General features: G+C 33.2%; 1 protein-coding gene across 1 annotated transcript in view; it reads left to right on the forward strand.

Moving 5' to 3' along the window:
* The window catches only part of FNBP1L (formin binding protein 1 like), a 48862-nt gene that overhangs the window by 18561 nt on the left and 9338 nt on the right, over window positions 1–20963 (forward strand). Inside the window, exons 5-8 of the mRNA XM_007468103.1 lie at window positions 6378–6482; window positions 10003–10131; window positions 11932–12078; window positions 13776–13979. Coding sequence (XP_007468165.1) covers window positions 6378–6482; window positions 10003–10131; window positions 11932–12078; window positions 13776–13979 — 585 coding nt within the window. The remainder of the gene's footprint in view (window positions 1–6377; window positions 6483–10002; window positions 10132–11931; window positions 12079–13775; window positions 13980–20963) is intronic.

Consider the following 20963-nt stretch of genomic DNA (forward strand, 5'->3'; position numbering starts at 1 on the left):
TGTATTCCTTAAATTATGCTGAAGGGAGTTTTTCATGTTAATCAATTTAGCTTGTGGTTGTTGGGAAAAGGACAAGTCTGAGATTAAAAAAAAAAGTATGCATATACGTGTACAGCTTTCAGCTTTTTTTCTTTCTTTTTTAAAGGCACGGATTAAAAGCTTAGATTAAATTTCTACTGTATAACTGTCACTGATGTAAGATTCTAATCACCAGTACTGATTGAGAATTCTTAAGTATATTAATAGTCTGTTTTCATTTTTGTTTTGATTTTCTTTCTAATTGGTTTCAGAAAGACTTCTAGGGAGTGTTTACTTTATTAAATTTTAAATTGCCTTAACTAGCATTCTTAGTATCTACCACCCAATGAATGTGTATGTATGTGTGTCTTTCATTTGCACAAAATAACAGACTCCTACACTCATGAGTTATTGGTCCCTTTAAAAACTGGAGTTGACACAAATCATTCCTGTTGATATGTGCTGACTTACCTTTAGAACAATTGTTAGTTATTAAGCAAAAGTCATAAGGGTCATAAGAAACAAGCGTCAAAAAATGTAGGAGAGATTTCTTTAAGACGTTAACAATGTTGTGAAATAAAGGTGAGTTCAGCTCAACTCATGTATTGAAGGCATCCTTAACATGGATTGAGTCTGGTACAAAAGCAAATATGATATGGTCTTGTTTTTTTGGAGCCTGCAGTCTAGTAAGAAAGAGATACAAATATAATTTCTGTGTAATGTGTAGAAATATGTACAGGATCCCTTTTATAGTCCCATGTCTTCATGTCTAATCAAGAAAATGAAATTGTAAAATTCCTAACATGTTTGCAATAATTGAGAGGATATTTAAAGAACTAGGAGAGAAAGCTTGAATTAGTGACAGAGTATTGAACATTGAGAAAAAAAAAATTTTTAAGACAGTTATTATCCCAGGATAAACAGAATAGGCCCCACTGACATTTAAGTTGAGGGCAGAAGACAGTAGCCTGTGAAGAAGATTTTGAAGGAATGGTCAGAGATTGAGAAGACTGAAGCATCAGAAATGCCAGGTCTATCAGGTGGTTCCAAGTAACAGATCATATGAGTTTATAAGAACAAAGCTCGGAAACAGGTCAGTTCCAGAGTTGGTCAGTAGCTCAGTGATGTCACCAAGGCTGCTTTTTCTGTCTGTCCACATTGCTGTCTTGACCATGGCCTTTTCCATCAGGCTTGTCCCTTTATGGTCAACAGTTGATTTAAGCAGCCCAAGCACCACATCCTCATTCAGCTGCATGCAGAAGCAGGAGAGAGGAAGCATTTCTCTTCTGTTTCCTCTTATCAGGGAAGGAAAGCTTTCCCAGAAAACCCCAGCAGAATTCTTCATCGGTGCCTTTGACAGGATTAGATTACTTGACCCTGCCCCAGCTGTGGGAAGGCTGGTAAAGCAAGTTATCAGCTGTTTTCAGCCTCCATACAGGGAGGTGGGCTCTTCTGAGAAAGAATAGGGGAGTAGATGTGGCTGTTGATTAGTCTGTGACACAAAGGATGAAGAAATGAGAATCTTTTCTGGAGTATATCCCTGTATTGTATAATGATATAATATCTTTCAGGGAAGGAGTATTTTTAATATTACTGTACTCATGATTCTTTTGCTGTTGCAAGGAAATTAGTAGGTAGATTTTTTTCACAAACAATAGGACACTTAATATAAAAGTGTTGTGGGCTTCCCTGGTGGCGCAGTGGTTGAGAGGCCGCCTGCTGATGCAGGGGACACGGGTTCGTGCCCCGGTCCGGGAAGATCCCACATGCCGCGGAGCCTGCGTGTCCGGAGTCTGTGCTCCGTGAGGGGAGAGGCCACAGCAGTGAGAGGCCCGCATACCGCAAAAAAAAAAAAAAAAAAAGTATTGTTGTATATGAGTTGCCTCAAATTACACCAAAATTAGTAGCTATAGCTGTTCAATTTGAAAACACAGCTCTGAACTGAGTTTCAGAGAATTAAATGTGGAAATTTAATTTTAATCTTCACAGGAAAGTGACATTCTGTATATTATGTATATTCAGATATATTTATGCTTTGAATAAATTTTATGTATCTCATTTGATATCTCATACTAATCAAAATAGTAAGTACATTTAAAATTTTTACCCTGGAAACTAAGGGTAAACTAAAAGCCAGAGCAATAGTTGTGTGAGCAGATACAGTGGCATTTGAAAAGTGGTTCTAGAGGTTTTGGGGTATGGTTTACAAGACCATGCTAAGGGCTTGGGGTTTAGTACTCACACACTGACAAAGTTTAGGTTTTAGCTCTGTATGTTTGGAGAGTTGGAACTGAAATCCCTGTATAAAGTTTGACTTTTTGAAGGACTAAACGTTTAGTGAAAGGTAGCAGGAACTCTGCCCACTGGCCAAGGGAGGTAGCGAAGAACCTTGTCTCTATCTGAAGGTCAAGGAGTAGGAGGTATCCTGTGAGAAATTTAAACCTTTTGACCTTGTAGTTACGAGGTTTGCACTATCTGAATAGTTTTGTAATCCTGAAGACAAGAAATTGACATTGTAACTGGTTAGGTAAATAGAAAATGTTGACATCCTGTGCTTTCTTCTGAGTAATTCTCAGAATACAGGTAGCAAGGCATATATTTTCCAGACAAGAAATTGGAAGAGTCTCCTCTGTGGAATTTAATTAGTTTGAGAGCAAAGACTTAAAGATACAGAAGCCATGGTTTCTCCAAGGAAACTGCCTGGCCTTATCACTGTAGAGGAAAAGGCCATAATCCAATTAGCTTTTAAAATAAGAGCAGATAGGCAGGTATCCCCAGACATTTAAAGAAAACATCTAATGTAAACACCAGAGTGCAGAAAAACTAGTATGCAGAAAAAAAATCAACTTTGAAGAAACAGTGACTGAAAGGAAATAGAAATTAAAAAGCAAAAACAAGCAAAACCCAGAACTATTATTAACATTTTCATAGGGAATAGAGAAGTTATTACATCCATGAAATAGGAACAAGATACTATAAAGAAAGGAACATATAAAGAACAAAAAAGAACTTTATGGTAGCAGAAATGAAAAGCTCACTAGAAAGAATGAAATTGAAGAAATCTCTCAGAGTAGAGCAAAATGACAGAGATTGAAAATATGAGAGAAAATATAAGAGAATTAGAGGGACTCATCCTATAGGTTCATTTTCAAGATAATAAGCATCTTAAAAAAGAGAAAACATAGAAAATGGATAGGCAAAATTAATTCAAGAAAACTTCCCCAGAACAGAAAGACATGCGTTTCCAGATGGAAAGGATTTTCCAGGTGCTCCGCACAGTGGATTCACAGCAAGACATATCTTCATGAAATTTCAGAACAATTAGGAGAGAGAGAAGATCCTACCAACTTCCAGAGAGAAAAAACAAAACAAAATAAACATATTTTATGCAAAGGATCAGGGATCAGAATGGGATCAGGAAGCCAGAAGACAGTGGAGTGGTACTTTTACATTTCTGAAGAAAGAAGATTTCCTACTTAGAGTTTCATACCTGGCCAAATTTTATCAATTAAAATAGATGGAAAGGCATTTTCAGTCATGGAGACTTAAACAATTATCTCTTTTAGGAAGCTTCTTTTAGGAAGCTACTGGTGAATGTGTTATAGCAAAATAGAGAAATGAACCAAGAAAGGGGCAGGTGTGGAACTAGGAAATAGGAGATTCGAATTAAGGGAGAATTGAAAGGAATCCCCAGGAAATGGTGAAGGGAAATCCCAAGGTAACAGTTATTCAGTAGGCCTAGTTTGGTAACCAGTTCAAATTTTAACAGGTTACAAACCTCTGAGTTCTTGATTTCATTAAGAAGATAAAATTGATAGAATTCTGAATATGTTTGAATTAACTGAGGAGAGATGTAAAGAACTGGGGACACTAGGGTTGAATTAGAGAAAAGTACGTTGAAAACTAAAGCACATTTTTTAGAAAAAGACATTAACTTCAGGATAAAAAAATACACAGGAAAGTAAATATATCACATGCTCAGTTGTGAATAGGTTTTGCAAAATCATAGTAATTTGAATTAAATTAAAAAAATTTTAGAGGCCATTCTAGGCAGATGGTATTCCTGGGACACTTGGAAGAAACAACACAAAACCACTTTGGAGGGATGTTTCCACATTCTAAGCTACATTGGGACTGCATCAAAAAAAAAGAAAAGAAAACAAGCAAACACCAAAACCAATCAACCAAACATATAAAAACCAAACAAAAAACACCAAACAAACCGAAAAAGTCATGCTTAAGATGAGCTTAAAATAAAAAATTACAAAATACATATGATTATTTTTCTTATTATAAAGAGATTGAGATACATAATAAATATTAACTCAGTCATGCCTATGATTTTTTTTTCTTCACAGTCTTATGACGTGTGATATTTAAGGCACATGGTTTGTAATAGTAAAATTCCTTGCTAATTTAGAAAAATTTTACTTGTAGTGTGTAATTTTACACAACACACAGTGGCAGTACCTTAAAGATACTTTCTTTTTTATTGAGGTATAGTTGGTTTACAGTATTGTGTTGGTTTCAGATGTACAGCAAAATTATTCAGTTATATATATACACATTCTTTCAGATTATTTTCCAGTATAGGTTATTATAAGATATTGAATATAGTTCCTTGTGCTATATAGTAAATCCTGTTGCTTATCTGTTTTATGTATAGTAGTTTATATCTGTTAACCCCATACTCCTAATTTATCCCCCTATTCCCTTTCCCCTTTGGTAACCATAAGCTTGTTTTCTATGTCTGTGAGTCTGTTTCTGTTTTGTATATACATTCACTTGTATTATTTTTTAGATTCCACTTATAAGTGATATCATATAATATTTGTCTGACTTACTCTGCTTAGTATGATATTCTCCAGGTCCATCCATGTTGCTACATATGATAATATTTCATTCTTTTCCTTATGGCTGAGTAATATCCCATATTGTGTGTGTGTGTGTGTGTGTGTGTGTGTGTGTATGGCACATCTTCTTTTTTTTGCGTTACGCAGGACCCTCACTGCTGTGACCTCTCCCGTTGCGGAGCGCAGGCTCAGCGGCCATGGCTCACGGGCCCAGCCGCTCCGTGGCATGTGGGATCCTCCTGTACCGGGGCACGAACCCGCGTCCCCTGCATCAGCAGGCGTACTCTCAACCACTGCACCATCAGGGAAGCCCCTATAGCATATCTTCTTAAACCAGTTGTCTGTTGATAGGAATTTGGGTCGTTTCCATGGCATAGCTATTGTAAATGGTGCTGCTGTGAACATTGGGGTGCATGTATCTTTTCAAGTTAGAGTTTTCATCTTTTCTGGATATATGCCCAGGAGTGGGACTGCTGGATCATATGTTAGTTCTAGTCTTAGTTTCTTGAGAAACCTGCATAGTGTTTTCCACAGTGGCTGCACCAATTCGCATTTCCACCTTGTAGGACAGTTCCCTTTTCTCCACTCTCTCTCCAGTGTTTATTATTTGTAGACTTTTTTGATCATAGTCATTCTGACCAGTGTGAGATGATACTTCATTGTGTTTTTGTTTGCATTTCTCTAATAATTAGCTATGTTGAGCACCTTTTCATGTGGCTGTTGGACATCTCTATGTCTTCTTTGAAGAAATGTCTAGGTCTTCTGCCCATTGTTTGATTGGGTTGTTTTTTTGATATTGAGGTGTATGAGTTGTTTATATATTTTGAATATTAACCACTTATCAGTCACATCACTTGCAAACATTTTCTCCCATTCCATAGGTCTTTTTATTTTGTTGATGCTTTCCTTTGCAAAAGCTTTTAAGTTTGATTAGGTCCCACTTGTTTAGTTTTGCTTTTACTTCTTTTGCCTCAGGAGACTGATCTAAGAAAGTATTGTTACGATTTATGTCCGAGGATGTTTTGCTTATGTTCTCTTCTAGGAGTTTAATGGTGTCCTGTATTATGTTTAGGTCTTTAGTACATTTCGAATTTATTCTTACATAAGGTGTGAGGGAGTGTTCTGATTTCATTGATTTACATGTAGCTGTCCAGTTTTCCAAACACCACTTGCTAAAGAGGCTGTCTTTTCTCCATTGTATATTCTTGCCTCCTTTGTCATAGAGGTGTGTCGTAGGTGTGTGGGTTTATTTCTGGGCTGTCTTTTCTGTTCCATTGATCCATATGTCTTTTTTTATGCCAATACCATGCTGTTTTGATAACTACAGCTTTATAGTATTGTCTGGCATCTAGAAGGGTTATGCCTCCAGCTTTGTTCTTTTTCCTCAGGATTGCTTTGGCAATTCTGGGTCTCTTATGGTTCCATATAAATTTTAGTATTATTTGTTAACTTCTAAGTGAGATAAATCTAATTTTATTTTTCAGCATTTTAATTTTTTTTTAACAGAGTAAAAAGAAATTTGAAAGAGAATGTAGAGAGGCAGAGAAGGCACAACAGAGTTATGAAAGATTGGATAATGATACTAATGCAACCAAGGCAGATGTTGAAAAGGTAAGAAATAATCCAAACTGACTTTAATATCAAAATATTATTACTTGCATATGGAGAGTAGTTACAATATTTGTGTTGGTATTAGAGTTTCCTCAAGAGATACACTACATCTAAATCTAAGATACACAAATATTTACATACTTTACACATAGTGATCTGAGAAAGTAATTAGAATAAAATTAATATATTAATGTCAACTGCATTCTGAGTGTATAGGAAAGACATAGTTGCTATTAGGAATGAGCTTCTATCCTATTTAAAAATAAGATAGAAAGTCTAAGGTATGTTGATGGGGTATGCAAATAGAGGCTGGATAGTGTGCTTCCCAACTATATAGAAGGGAAAACATGATAAAACTGTCAGAAGTGTGATATCAACTATTTGTTTATTATTTGATTAATTCAGTCATTCATTTTTGAAAACTGAATTCTCTCTTGTCATTCACTGACTGATTCTGGGCCAGATGTTCTGTAACATTACTGTTGGTAGGATCAGCCCTGTAACTGTTGCTGCTTAGCTTCTCCTTCTCCCCTGCTGTATGCTCTTTATCTTAGGACATTTGACACAGTGATAGTGCTGAAATGTTGGGATTTTGAAAAATAGATGAAACTTACTCCATGTTTTTGTATATACAAAGACCCAACATTAGTATATTTTCTCCTTAGAATTTTGTAATTTCCTGTAGCATCAGAACAAGAAAAAGCAAGAAGAAAGGAATAATTTATTTTCTACCTTCCGTTTTCTTTACCAGTTTTAAAAAACCCCCAAATCATATACATTTCAGGGTACAGTTACCTTAAAGTTTTTCTAGTATAACTTATGATGGCGTTTATCTTTTCTACCCTATTTTTAATAACATATCTCTTATGATAGTAAGTTCCCTGTTATTGGGAATATAGAGTCTTAAAATAGTCTGTTCATTTTTTTTTTTTTTAATTATCATTTCCTTATATTGACCCCACTTGTCTCCCTGTTCAGCTTTAGTTTCTTCGAGGTACCAGAAAAATAGCAAATCTGTATTTTTCTCAAAATAGATTTTTAGATATTTGTAGCAGATTATCTACCCCTAGATGAACTATTGTGTTTCTTCACCTATTGCACATATGAAATATCTTCAAGTTACTTTTCAGATATCTTCAAGTTACTACTTTCCTTTGGATACCAATTTAATTAGCCAATATTCTTTGTAACCTCAAATTGGGTATAGTTCAGTCTGATCAGTTCTGAGTTTGATTACCTCCTTTGTTTTGAACACTAAATTTATGTTAATTATACCCTAAATGTATATCAGCTTTTTGGGCAACCACATTGTTTGGCTTGACTCTCATTGAGTTTATGGTTAACTGAAATCCCCATGTCTTTTCACATATGGTGTGGTATAAGAATATGTGTCTCAGGCAGAACTTGTACTGTTGGTCTTTTAAATGTATATGCTACATCTGTATCAATTATTAGATTTGATCCTGCTGTTAAGATTTTTGGATCCTGATTTTGATCATCCACTATATTAATTTCCTTCCAGGTATCATGTCATACACATAATGTGTTATCATTACTTGATAAAAATGTGGACCACAGCACTTGCAAACAGCCCTCTTTTATATATGGGAAACTTCCTTGCTGGTTGACATTGACTCCTTAAGAACTCCTTTGACTTATTATCAAACATCAATTGAGTACATAGTTTATGTACTAGGCAAGTTAGGCGAACTCTTTAACTGGACTCTCATTTTTAACTTACTCATTTTGTCTATAAAGATATCTTTAGAGATAGGTCAGACATCTTGAAATCTAGATAAAATATGTCTACTAGTTAGTTTCACCTAACTAGTTCAGAATTTTTATGTTTATATCTTCCTTTTTTATTCTTATTTGTTTGCAGCCTCTTTAATTATTAGAGAATTAGGAAAGCTTTGAAGTTTTACTTTAGATACCAGAGAGTAGAGGAATTCTGTTTTAAGTGACCAGGAAGGGAAGGGAACATAGTTTCAAGTAACTACTTAATGAAAGTTTAAAAAAAAAAAAAGCATAAAAAAACAGGTGAAGAGGGAGCAGGCCGAGTATCTTCCTAAAGAAAAGGAAGTCAGTTGCACAAAACCGTGAATATATGTAACACTATCAAACTGTACACTTAAAAATGATTAAGATGGTAAATTTTATGTTATGTGTATTTTGCCACAATTAAAATTTTAAAAAATTTGATGAAATATAAAAAGAAAAAAAGAAAGGAAAGGCAGTAGATGTGAAACCCAGAATATGCCAGGGAAGGTGTCAATTGTTTTAGCTTCTAGCCTTATTCTCTTACATAACCTGCTGGAGCCTTTCTCCCAGGCCTTGGGAATCACAGCCAAGTGACTTGGAACATGAGGAGCTTCCCCTGAAAGAACCATTGTGGGTAGGGAATATTCTGGAATCCTTTTATTCCATCATAGTTTGTGAGGAGGGAGAAAAGGGAAAGGAGTGAATGAATGTGTACTTACAATCCCAGGTTAGAACTTGAAGTGTATTTTTCTGTAAATATTTTGGGCCATGGTGTTTAGTTTTCATAGTACTTAGTTATTTTAATTTTCAAGTACACTGTGGATTAAATGGATTTTTGTGGACTTATCTGAGATCTTGACTGCCATGTATATTTGTAGGTCAGTTTGTTTCTGAGTTCAGAAGAACTAACTTGTAGACCTACTGTTAGAAGGTTAGGGATTACAATTGTAAAAACTAGAATTAGAATAATGAAGTGTATTTACAATGTGCTTTTATTGATATAATTTTCAAAGCACTCTCATCTAACATGATTTATAGCTTGGAACACTGAAAATTTTTCAATTCTTGTTTTTTTCTATTACTTTATAACAATTGAGAAAATTGTTTAGATTCCCCTCCAATAAATCTAGATTTGTGCTGTTTGTATTCTGATGTTCTCACCAATGAATCAGTAGATGGTACTAATGTTCTCATTCAAAAAGCATTTCTATAAGACCTTCCTTGAGATGAACAGAACTACATTCTAAATAAGCATTCCTTAAATAAAGTACCTGTGGATTTGTATAGAGGTAGAAATTATTGTTAAGCATTACATTATCCCCAAATCCCATTTTTACTATTATTTGGTTTCACTGTGGTTCTGAGTTGGATATAACTGGATTATGTTTAAAGAAATGTTTCACTGCTAACTTTGTAACTGTCTAAATTATTCCTGATGCTGTTTTGCTCTTCTGATTAAAAGCTTACTATTTCAAACCATAATGTTGTCATTTATTTAATTAAAAAAATCTGAATTTGTTAAGGAGAAACTTTATTTTAATGGATTATTGTAAGGGGGAGGATTTATTATTGCAGTAAGAAAAAGGGAATATTGCAACAGGGAGACTGGCCATAAGATCTGTAAGCCTCTCCTTTACTTTTAAATGATATCAGTAGTTAGAAAAAGTCTCGTTTTAGTATAACTTCTAGAAAAGTGAATTAGCTGTGATTTTGTTGCTTGTCTTGTTGTTGGTGATGATTTGGATCAATTTGCCTCTAGGCTAAACAGCAGTTGAATCTACGTACACATATGGCTGACGAAAATAAGAATGAATATGCTGCACAATTACAAAACTTCAATGGAGAACAGCACAAACATTACTATGTAGTGATTCCTCAGATTTACAAGGTAAAATTTAGAGATGTGAAATTAACCTAATTTTAGATACGGAAGAGCTAGTCTTTAAATGTAAAACTTTAAAATTTCAGGCATCAATTAGAATGTTTCTAGATTCACTAGTTATCAAGATTGGTGATAAGAAATTTATGATTATAGATGTGAAAAGTAGATTTTTTTCTGACTGAAATCACAGATTTTTCTACAGATTTATTAGTAGTATATTAAACAGTTCACTAAAACAATGACATTTTCTAGATAAATTTTAATACATTATTAAGTCTTATGAGGTGGGAGAATTCATTGGAATTGTGTATTGTAGTCTGCTCACTTAGAATTTGGATGTAGCTTTTTGACACTATAATAGAATCATTGGCATTAGTCCAGATGGCAGAAATAAATCTTAAGAAATACATTTGCTAGCCTGGTTTTTGCCTGCTTATCTTCCTAGCTGCCAGATCGTAAATGTAATTCAGGCTTATAAATCCCATCCATCATCATTGGATGGTACTAATTGCCAAACGGCCCTCAGGTAAGGACCCCGGAGGTTAAATTATGTCACCGCCTATTCTAGAAAGAAGAGAAATTAGAGAAAAGGGATTTAGTGAAACAGTGTTGAAAACATTAGTACCTGGGAGAGCAGAGCTTTTGTGAAAAGAGTGTCAGTCCAAATACACCTTTTTTTTCTTGGAGGCAAGTTAGAAGTACAAAGGAAGCATAGTGAGAGATGGTGGACTAGAGAGGGTATCAGATTTCAGTCATTTAATCCAGAGCATCTAGTCAGCCTGTCCTCACTCTGTGGTGCTTTTCTAAACTTACCAGTTACGCCTTCGTATTCTGGGGAGCCCTTAACTTGGAGATCCACTGCTTTTGTGTGTTTTGGGGCTTGATCCTTTTGTTTGTACTTTGCTGTGGAGCAGTCTTGCCACTTTGTGATGCTGGGCACAGTTCTTTTGTGAAAATGCAGGTCTCAAAATAAATTCCCAGGCTTTGGGAAGTAAAGAGGAAAAAAGTAGTATGAAGGCTTTGGGAGCTAGGGGACTTCAGCAGTGTAGTTGCTTCCTATGAGAAAGAAAGGTCATTGTTGACAAATAAGAAGTGCCAAAAAATGCCTTTAAGTTATTTGGCATAATTGTGTCCTGGCATAATTCTTAGTGGCATGTGCCAATGAATTTTTGAATTGTAGGGATTCCATACATGTATCACTTTGACCTTGTGGCTTCTTGTTTTTCCTCTTGTGTCTCCAACCTTTCGATAGTCACTTTGAGCTGTAGAATGTGGTAGGTTTGGGTACCCATTGGTATGCCGTCAACTGTGGATTCTTGGTCCAGTCAGATCTTACCAAAATGTTCTGAACTAACGTAAGGGTTTAGAATGCTCACACTTGTATATGTTTTATGCCAGTTGCTTAAAAAGGAAAAAAAATGTGTCAAAATTCTGTGTTAAAATGAAACTTTTCCTAGAAGCATAAACAACAATAACTGCTCTGACTGAAGAATGAAAGATGGAGGTTGTATGAGGCAGAGGTCTGGTAGCCTGTAGGGGGTCCTTTAGAAGGCTTGAAAACTGTTGTCACCTGGTTTTACGATATACTAAAAGCCTTGTTTTTTTCTTTTCTTTTTTTTTTTTTTTTTTTTCTACTTCACAGGCCTCAAGTTTTAAGTACTTTAAGTCTGTAGCACTTGTTAAAAGGTATTTACAACAGTGTAACTGTTAGGGTAGAATCTTTATGGGTTTTTTTTTTTTGGAAGGGGGCTGCTTCAGAATGAAAAGAAAATTCAGTTTTCCTTTTTTTAAATTCCTAATTATTAGCAACTACAAGAAATGGATGAACGAAGGACTATTAAACTCAGTGAGTGTTACAGAGGATTTGCAGACTCAGAACGCAAAGTTATTCCTATCATTTCAAAGTGTTTGGAAGGAATGATTCTTGCAGCAAAATCAGTTGACGAAAGAAGAGTAAGTGTTTTATAATTAATTTGAATAATATATTTGGTTTAAGTTAGTGAAATGAATTGGGAAAGAGGGGAAGTAATTGATGGTTAGCTGATTTTAAGTTATATTCTGTAGAAGTAACTTATTGCCAGACTCCTTTGGGCTGTAAGGATCATTCTAAACACTAAAATTCTAATTGTTTAAAAGGAAAGAGTTCTAATGCTTCTCTTTCCTTTCCCCACTAATTTTTCAGTTCTACTCCAAGAGTATAACTAACCTATGAATTGTATGTTACAAACTGTATGATACTGTTAGTCTAGTGAAAGTTTAAAGAAGGAAATGGTCAGATCTAGAGTTGTAAGAGTTGCTTGTAACCACAGGAGTTGGCACTTGAGCTGCATTTTGAAGCCTGAGTAGTGTATGGAGTGATGGCTCATGAGAAAAGAAGGAGGGCATTATGAGTAGAAGGTACTGCCTTCAAGAAGCCCTGCTCCTCTTGAAGAAATAAGTCTAATCACATTATATCTTGATTAAGGTCTAGAAAAGGTCTTGTACCTGGTCATTTTTCACTAAATGTTGATTTAGTGACTGAGAAGCTAAGGTTAACAGAAAATGAGGATATGAGGGAAAAGGAAGAGAAGAGAACCAGTGTTTGGGGAGTGCCAAATATGTAGTACGTATTTTAGTCTTCACGACAAGTTGGTTTTATATGAGTGAAGGTCTTTCCTGTATAGTGTATAGTATTCTGTATAGTACAGAATTCCTGTCAGAATTCTGACTTAAATTTTAAAAAGGAAAGAAGATTTTGGGGTTCTTTGGGAATTCAAACATACATTTATATTTTGGTATAGCTGCACCCAAGGTTATAAATATAGTTAGGTCCTCCTCCTCTCTCCCTCTTCTTACCCTTTAGCAGATGATTGGTGGGGGTGGCATTAGTGACAAAAAAAAAGTAAGGTATGACCTAAGGATGACTTTTGACTAAATGATAGGCAAAATGTACTACCAACAGAAATAGGGAATAAAAGAGGAGAGCTGGTAGGGGTTGGGGAGGAGTTTGTAGAGATAAAGTATTCTGTTTGCAAATAATGATTTTAAGGTGTCAATAGAACATTCAGATAGAGCTATGTATGTCCAAAATCAATATATAACACTTATGTGAGTTTTAAAGTTTTGGGTAAATGGTGCTAAACTTTATTTCAGAGTTACTTTTTGCACTCAGTATTGTTTGTGAGATCTTTTTTCATTGCTCTGTTAACATTTCCTCGTATGTCTTTAATATATTTTATTTGTCCTTTCCCCTGTTGCGTGAATGAAAGCCTTTCTACTTGTCTCTTACCCTCTTTTACAATTAGATGCCCTTTCCTCTTTTCCATAGGTCACCTTCTTTGGAGACATCCTGTAAAACAGAAAACCCTTTTCCTTTAAAACTTAGAATTTCTACTTGAGAATAACCATGGAGTGAAAACATCTGTGAATATTACAAATTAATAAAGTAGTAATTTGTTTGTAAATTATTTTTCTATAGGAATTAAAATATTTATGGTTTATTACATATTCACAGGAAGAAATTATTCACTTTAAACCTTTAATAAGTATTGTAGAATTATTTCTTTAAATTTTTATTTGTTGTTTTCTAACACAGATTAAGGTTTTTGAAAGCTAATATGGTATCATAAGCAAATGAAATGGTTAAAAAAAAACATGTTTCTTGTGTATAGGACTCTCAGATGGTAGTAGACTCCTTTAAGTCCGGATTTCAACCTCCAGGAGACTTTCCATTTGAAGATTACAGTCAGCATATTTATAGAACCATTTCTGATGGGACTATCAGTGCATCCAAACAGGAAAGTGGGAAGGTGGATGCCAAAACCACAGTAGGAAAGGCCAAGGGCAAGTTGTGGCTCTTTGGAAAGAAGCCAAAGGTAAAAGTCATAAAATTCCTCTATGCTAATAATTTTGTTTTAGTTTGTCATTTAAAATGATGTAGGTATTTAATGGGTAATGGTTTACTATTAATAGAGAATAAATATTTTGATTTGAATGATTCAATTAACTTTTCACTTAGTAGAAACATAGAATTTTGTACCTTAATAGTAAAAATTCTTTCTGGATTTAACATTTGACTGCCATATAAAAATGAGTAAAAATATTAAATAAGCTGTTAATATCTCTTAAATTATATGCTTTTGAAATTTCATTTGTATGTAGTCTCAGTTCAAATTTTTTCAGAATCATTATGATCTAACTCTAAGATCACAAAAATTGCAGTTCTCAGTTGGAATGAATGATTGACCACAGCAATAATAAAATGTCAGATTAGGTCTTATAGATCATACTAATAAGGTTATTTTTATCATCCATGTGAATATTTAATGGGAAGGGCTCAATGCGTGTGTTATTTGAAGTTTAAAAAAATCTCTAGTTTACTAAGAGAATCTCTCTTAACCTCCTGTTGAAACCCATCTTTTGATGTGTTGTTTATTTTAGATAGATAAATTCAGCTCAGTAGGTGAGCAAATGGAATAGATGCGTGCTTAATCTTCTTATTAATTTAATGACTGTAAAGTGTCATAATCAGTAGGAGAATAGATATGTACTTTTAATCTGATGTTCTGTATTTATTAAAGTATACATGATTATTTTAATTCATTTTTCTGATCTTGACATACAAATGTAGATAAAATTTAACTCATTATAATATACCTGTAAATATCTTTAAAAGCACAATTATAATTAACTCAAGCTTTATTCATGCTTTTCATAATATTGTCCCATTGAGAAGTTGAGAGGTGAGACGTTTTTAAAAGTCAGATCAGAGTAGCTAGGAGAGCTTAGAAAAACAAGGAATACTGAAATATTTTTTAAAAACGAGGTGCAACAGGGATGAAATAGAAACAGTTTTGAGAGGAAAGCCACAAGGTAATGAAATTATTTTGCCTATTTATGATAATCAGTTACAATTTTAATATTTTATTTTAATAGACATTGACTATTTAGATAACTTTAACTGTAGCTGCTGCCTTTATCTCTGACAAGTATTATAGGTTAAGTATAACTAACTAGGTGGTGCTAATATTCTAGAAATCAGAAGAGAATTTTTTTGTCTAGGTCATATTGCTCTCTCTAACCTTATAATTTGTATATATATTTTCAGTCTGTCAGCTTGTAAAAACGTGATGAAGTGGTATATTTTTAAAAGTAAATTTGACTTTTTAAAATGACAGTTTTGGCAAAGCTATGTTAACTTTCTTATAATATTTTTATAGAAAACTTTGAGATATTTTTTGTAAAAAGTATGTTGCCAAAAATAGAATTTTCATTTAGGAAGAAAAGCTATGCACATTTGGCTTATTGATTCCTTTCTTTATTTCCATATTAGCCACAGTCCCCACCCTTAACCCCTACTAGTTTATTCACATCCAGTACTCCTAATGGGTCCCAGTTTCTCACATTCTCCATTGAGCCCGTGCATTATTGTATGAATGAAATAAAAACAGGGAAGCCCAGAATTCCTTCTTTCAGAAGTCTCAAAAGAGGGGTAAGTTTAATAATGGGTTAAAATGCATGATGGCCTATTGTGTGTGTAGTGTGGCTTTTAATACTCTCCACCCTCATTATAAGGCTCTCTCCTATATATATGTAGTTTAAAACACGACAGAATTAAGTATAGCTGCCCTCAAGTTAAAAACAACTCCTCTTTATAACATTTGAAATGCTCACCCATTAAAGAATGGTATTATAAAGAGGGTGCTGGGTACAATCATATTAGCTATTTTTTTTGTTGTTGTTGTTTATGTGAAGTCATATGTCCGCCATTGTCTTGTAATGTATTTACATTTTTAAGACTTTCAGTAATTTGTCACTGGAGTTACTCATGTAATAATTTGTCACTAATGATGACCTCTGTGAATTTATAAAGTATTATTTTGTTGGCAAAAAAAATCAAGTTCTATTTTAATTTTAATTGCCCTACTTTCAGAAGCATAAAACACAATTTCCAATAGTTAAATAAAAAATCAAAGATAGGCATGTTAAATATCAAGACTGTAGATCAATTAAGATAATATATTAAAAAGTACTTTGTAAGTTGTAAAGCCTGTAAAAATACTAGATATTATTGAGTAATGGTTATATGGAATTTGTATTGAGTAATTGTTACAGGAAGTATTTTTTACCAAATATTTCCTTTTTTTTTTTCCAATAGGCTAGCCTTTGGCATTTACTTAAAACTAAAGATACTCTGCAAATGAAAAGTTTTAGATAGTAAAAAGCAAATATTAAATTGTTTCTTAGCAACAACTGTTATACTACTGATAAATTAGTGTTACTTCATTATGTTAGTCTAATTTCTTTTATGATCTGGTTTTAAGGCCGTGTTTGTAATATTCATAGCTCATAATTTAGATACATTTATGAGATTTGTATGAGCATTTGTTTGGACATATAAAAAACATAGGTGTGATAACCAATGAGAACTCAGAGTCTAGTAGTGTCATAAGAACTCTAATCATTAACAGCAATACCCTCACTCTTGGACTCACTCTTCCTTGCAATCCCTCTCTCTTCCTTCCCTTTTCCTGCTTCTCCTCCCTTCCTCTCTCCCTTTGTTCCTTTCTCTCCCTTTCATTTCTTTCTTCTTTTTCCTTCTCTGTCTAGCCTGTGTGTTTCTCACTGTTTGTAGCCCTTTCTATCTTCAAATTGCTTTAGTTGGGTTTCTCTTCTGGCCACATGTGGACAAGATACATTAATTTAGGGCAAGATTACATTATTATTTACATTTCCATTGAAACAGTATGACAAACAATTGGTATCAGTAGTCCAGCAGAAATATCCTAGTGTATTATGTTCTTTTTGGGACTTCCTTTTTTCCTATAATGACATGAACTTCTTTGCATCTACCTTTTCTAATTCTGTATGTGAATGATATTATAGGTTAATTTCATGACATTTTGAAAAGTCCCTGTGAATGAGTCTGTATTATACCTACAAGCACCATAGGTGCCTGTTATCACTTTTCAAAGCTCTTATCACTTGTTTAAAAGACTTTAAGAAATCATACGTGGGATTTCTGTTGCCTGAACAATAGAGTAGAATTAATTCCCATCTTTCTTCTCTTTGATGACTTAGACTTCATTAAATATTATGCTTTTGCATAAATCATGAGAAATTACAAATAGTAATTTCTAGTAGCCATATTTTTGTAATCACATATGTGTCCTACATATCTAGTCTACCAGGCCCAGTTACAGTACCCTAAACAGTATAGTTATAGGGATATGAAGTAAATATAATTCTTTGAAAAAAGTTTAGGCAGTTAGAACTGGGAGCCCTGGAGAGAGAAGCTTAAATATGTGCCATCTTCATTGTTATTGAATAAATCTATTGGTAGAATTTTATAACCGTAGAACTTAAAAGTATCTGCGGGGTCATTATTTCTCGTTATTTCCACATACTGCTTCAATTTAAAATATTAGTACATTTGGTGGGGGTGGGGGGTGGGGGGCTAGTTCCAGAAGGGCAAAATGGTCCCACTTTTATTATTAGTTATCATGCCAAAGAAAAAAGCAGTATGCAAGATGGAAAATATGACAGACAAACCAACTAGAGATTGGAGAATAGAGCAGGAAGTAAAGTTTATTACCTTGGCATTGAGAAGTTTCTTTCTATTTTGATTGGTATTTGGTAGTTTACTAGATACTATTTCGAAATTATGTTTTCTTCCACTTAAGAATTTTCTCAAAATAGACAAAGAAGATAAGCTTTAAGAAGCCAGTTTATGTGTTTTTACATGAATTTCCATGTAAGTCCATTAAACTTACAAAGTCTTAAGGTTTCGTAAAGCTGATGAGTTGTACCATTCAAAGCAGAAACGCTTGTTTTGAGCTATATTTGTTACATCATTTTTCCTAAGTACCTGATTTTGGCTTTTCTAAAAATTTATAATTTCTTTTTCTTTCATTCTTAAGAAAACCTATTGTATACAGTTTGCAGTATCTTTAAGGATATGAGAAATGTTATATTGGACCAGTGTTTTTGAATTTGATGGTGGTACTGGTAGACTTTCTCTGAGGGATGAGGGTTTATAATTTCCTTCTGTGACATCAAGATCTAACCTTAAATAGATATTTGGTGCACACCCAAACTTAACTACTTAATATAAAAATGAATAATTTTTACTCTATAACTACTTCATTGGAGCTTACTGGGTACTCCTTTTTTTTTTTTCTAGAAGTATATTTATCTAGCAGTATCAAGTCCATGTTCTCTTTTTAAATTCATGATCTTAAAATTTTAAATTTAAAATTTAAAATTTAAAATTTTAATTTTAAATTTTATCTAGCAGTATCAAGTCCATGTTCTCTTTTTAAATTATTCATGATCTTATAGACTTCTAGAGTCATTTTTGTAAGCTTTTATTTATCCAGAATACAGTTCTCAGGATTTTCCTATCTTTAAATTAAATACACATAATAATTTGAATTGCCTGACTGATTTCCTTTTTAGGTCCCTTATGTATTTATTAAGATATAGTTGGTATGTGAAATTTTCTAGTTATAGGGTTATGAAAATTGCATATGAGAGTATAGTATTTCTCTACTGAACGTGAATTGCTTAAAAAAAAAGACAAAATATATTTCTAATATTTTACAAAGAACTTGAGTTTTTAATATCCCCAAATCTAAGGTTAATGAACTGTGAATTTATTTTCTAACTGATAGTAAAACTAGGTTAGCTAAAAACTGAAGCATTTGATATTTCAGTTATAATTATATTATTGTTTTCTCTAAAGCTATTAATATAGAAGCTGAAAAAATAATTTATCACTTAGAAATTTAGCTGATCATCATAAAAGATAAATTCAAATGCTTTACCTATTTTGTTTCTTATCATCTATATGATTTTGTTTTAATAATATTTATAGAAGACCATAAATATCTTTTTAAAATTTAAAGCTTCTAATCTTCTTACCAGGAATTTTGTCATAGCGAAATAAGTTGTGGTTTTTGTTCCCTGAAACTACTGACAGTCTAAAGAATGTTAAGCTTAAGTTGGAAAGATAATGGATAGCATATGTCATCTTTTCTTATCATCGTAACCATTAATATATATGGCCAGTTCATCAGAGATAAAGGGTAGATATTTTTGTCAGCTATTTATTAAAATCCATATTTTTTATGTGAAATTCTACCTGACATCTTCCATATTCTCTAAAACATCATGACTTAGAAAATAGGGACAAGTAAAAATTTTAGAGGCTGGTAAACAAATGAAATGGATATGAAGATGAACTTTGCAAAGCTCTACTGAGTATTATGGGTCACAATGTGTGTGTGAGTGTGTTTGTGCGCACGCATGTGCATGTATACACGTGTGGATGGCAGACAGATGCAGTGCCAGTTACAGAATCCTGGTAACTCATAGAACGTGGGTGATATATAAATATGCATATATATATTCACAATATGAGAGGACTGTGCTATGTCATTTCACATTTTCAGAAAGAATAAATTTTAACCAGTTTTCTAAAAATTGAAGTTATGTATTTTTAGTGTTGCTTTTCGAGCACATGGATTTCAGAATGAAAACTGAAAAATGGAAGCTATATCTTCAAAGCAAAATTCAACCCATATGTTTGTGTCCATTAGCAAATATGTATGGGAAACTTGAATCTGGGTGACTCATTATTATTTTGATAATAGTGTGTTTTTTGATGTGTCCGTACATTAAAAATAGCACCTTAAAACTAAAGTAGAAATGTTACCCTTACTGACCCATAGTATATTTAAATTCAAAACAGTATTTTGAACTATAATAATTCAGATGATGGTGTTTTGTTTAATGCATTGGGAAAAGTATTCCATTCTTTAATACTACATATAATATTTATTTAAAATGGCTAATATTAAATCTTTTATATTCACCTTTTCAAATATTAGTATTTTGAGAGTGAACAGCTATGTAAGTGAAATCCACTTATGTAAAAATTGTTTTTTAAAGAAGAAAATACGTGTTTACTGATAGAATGATTACTATTTACTTTTGCATTTCAGTTGCACTTTGAAAATATCTGCCCGTTATCATCAGTGTATAGGTTTTTTTGCAAGTAATTTACTTTCCCAAAAGCGTGGTTAAAATTGTTTTTCTGGCATAATTGTTTGGATTGTGAAATGTACATGATTTATTTTAATATTGTAAAAAAAAAAGAATAAGTTATTGCATCTTCTGTATTATGGTTTCATGTGAATAATATACCATTTCTTTCTGTTTTCCATTGAACTATTCAGTGGTCGGTGAAGATGGTAAGCCTTATGTGCTGATCTATATACTGTGCCAACATTAAATAATCACAAAACATTGTTTTGTTTAATTCAAAACAAAGTGGTAACGTACATCCCCACATGTTACCTTGTATGTCTTTTCTTTTTATAATTTAATCCATAGTCCAACACATGCCAGTACCTCTGATGTCATAAAATTTAATAATAATGTGGTTAACTGTAACTCATTAAGTTCTTAAATGTTATTGGGTGGAATCTTTGTCATGTTACAGAGAATGAAATTATAGTTAAACATCATTTTAAAAGTTACATGGTAGAACAAAAGTTTATGTTTTTACAAAAGAAAAATTAAACAAAAATGATTTTTCTTAACATTCTTTAAAAAGATCATATAAGTTTGATTTGTAGTTTATCACAAGAATCATTAGATTTTCCAAAATGTAAGAAAGAAAGATTTCTTGCTAGTTTCATTAGAGTCAGTGCTTTCTTCTTGTCTACTAATGAATGGGAATAAAAGCACAAATAACTTAAATATCGTGTGTGTGTGCGCGTGTGTGCTTGCGCATGTGTGTGATGTTCCTTTATACATATGTTTCAAACAAATTAATGGAACTGCATTGTGAAGAC

Source organism: Lipotes vexillifer, unplaced genomic scaffold (assembly GCF_000442215.2).
Source record: "Lipotes vexillifer unplaced genomic scaffold, Lipotes_vexillifer_v1.1 scaffold905, whole genome shotgun sequence".
Lineage (NCBI taxonomy): Eukaryota > Metazoa > Chordata > Mammalia > Artiodactyla > Lipotidae > Lipotes > Lipotes vexillifer.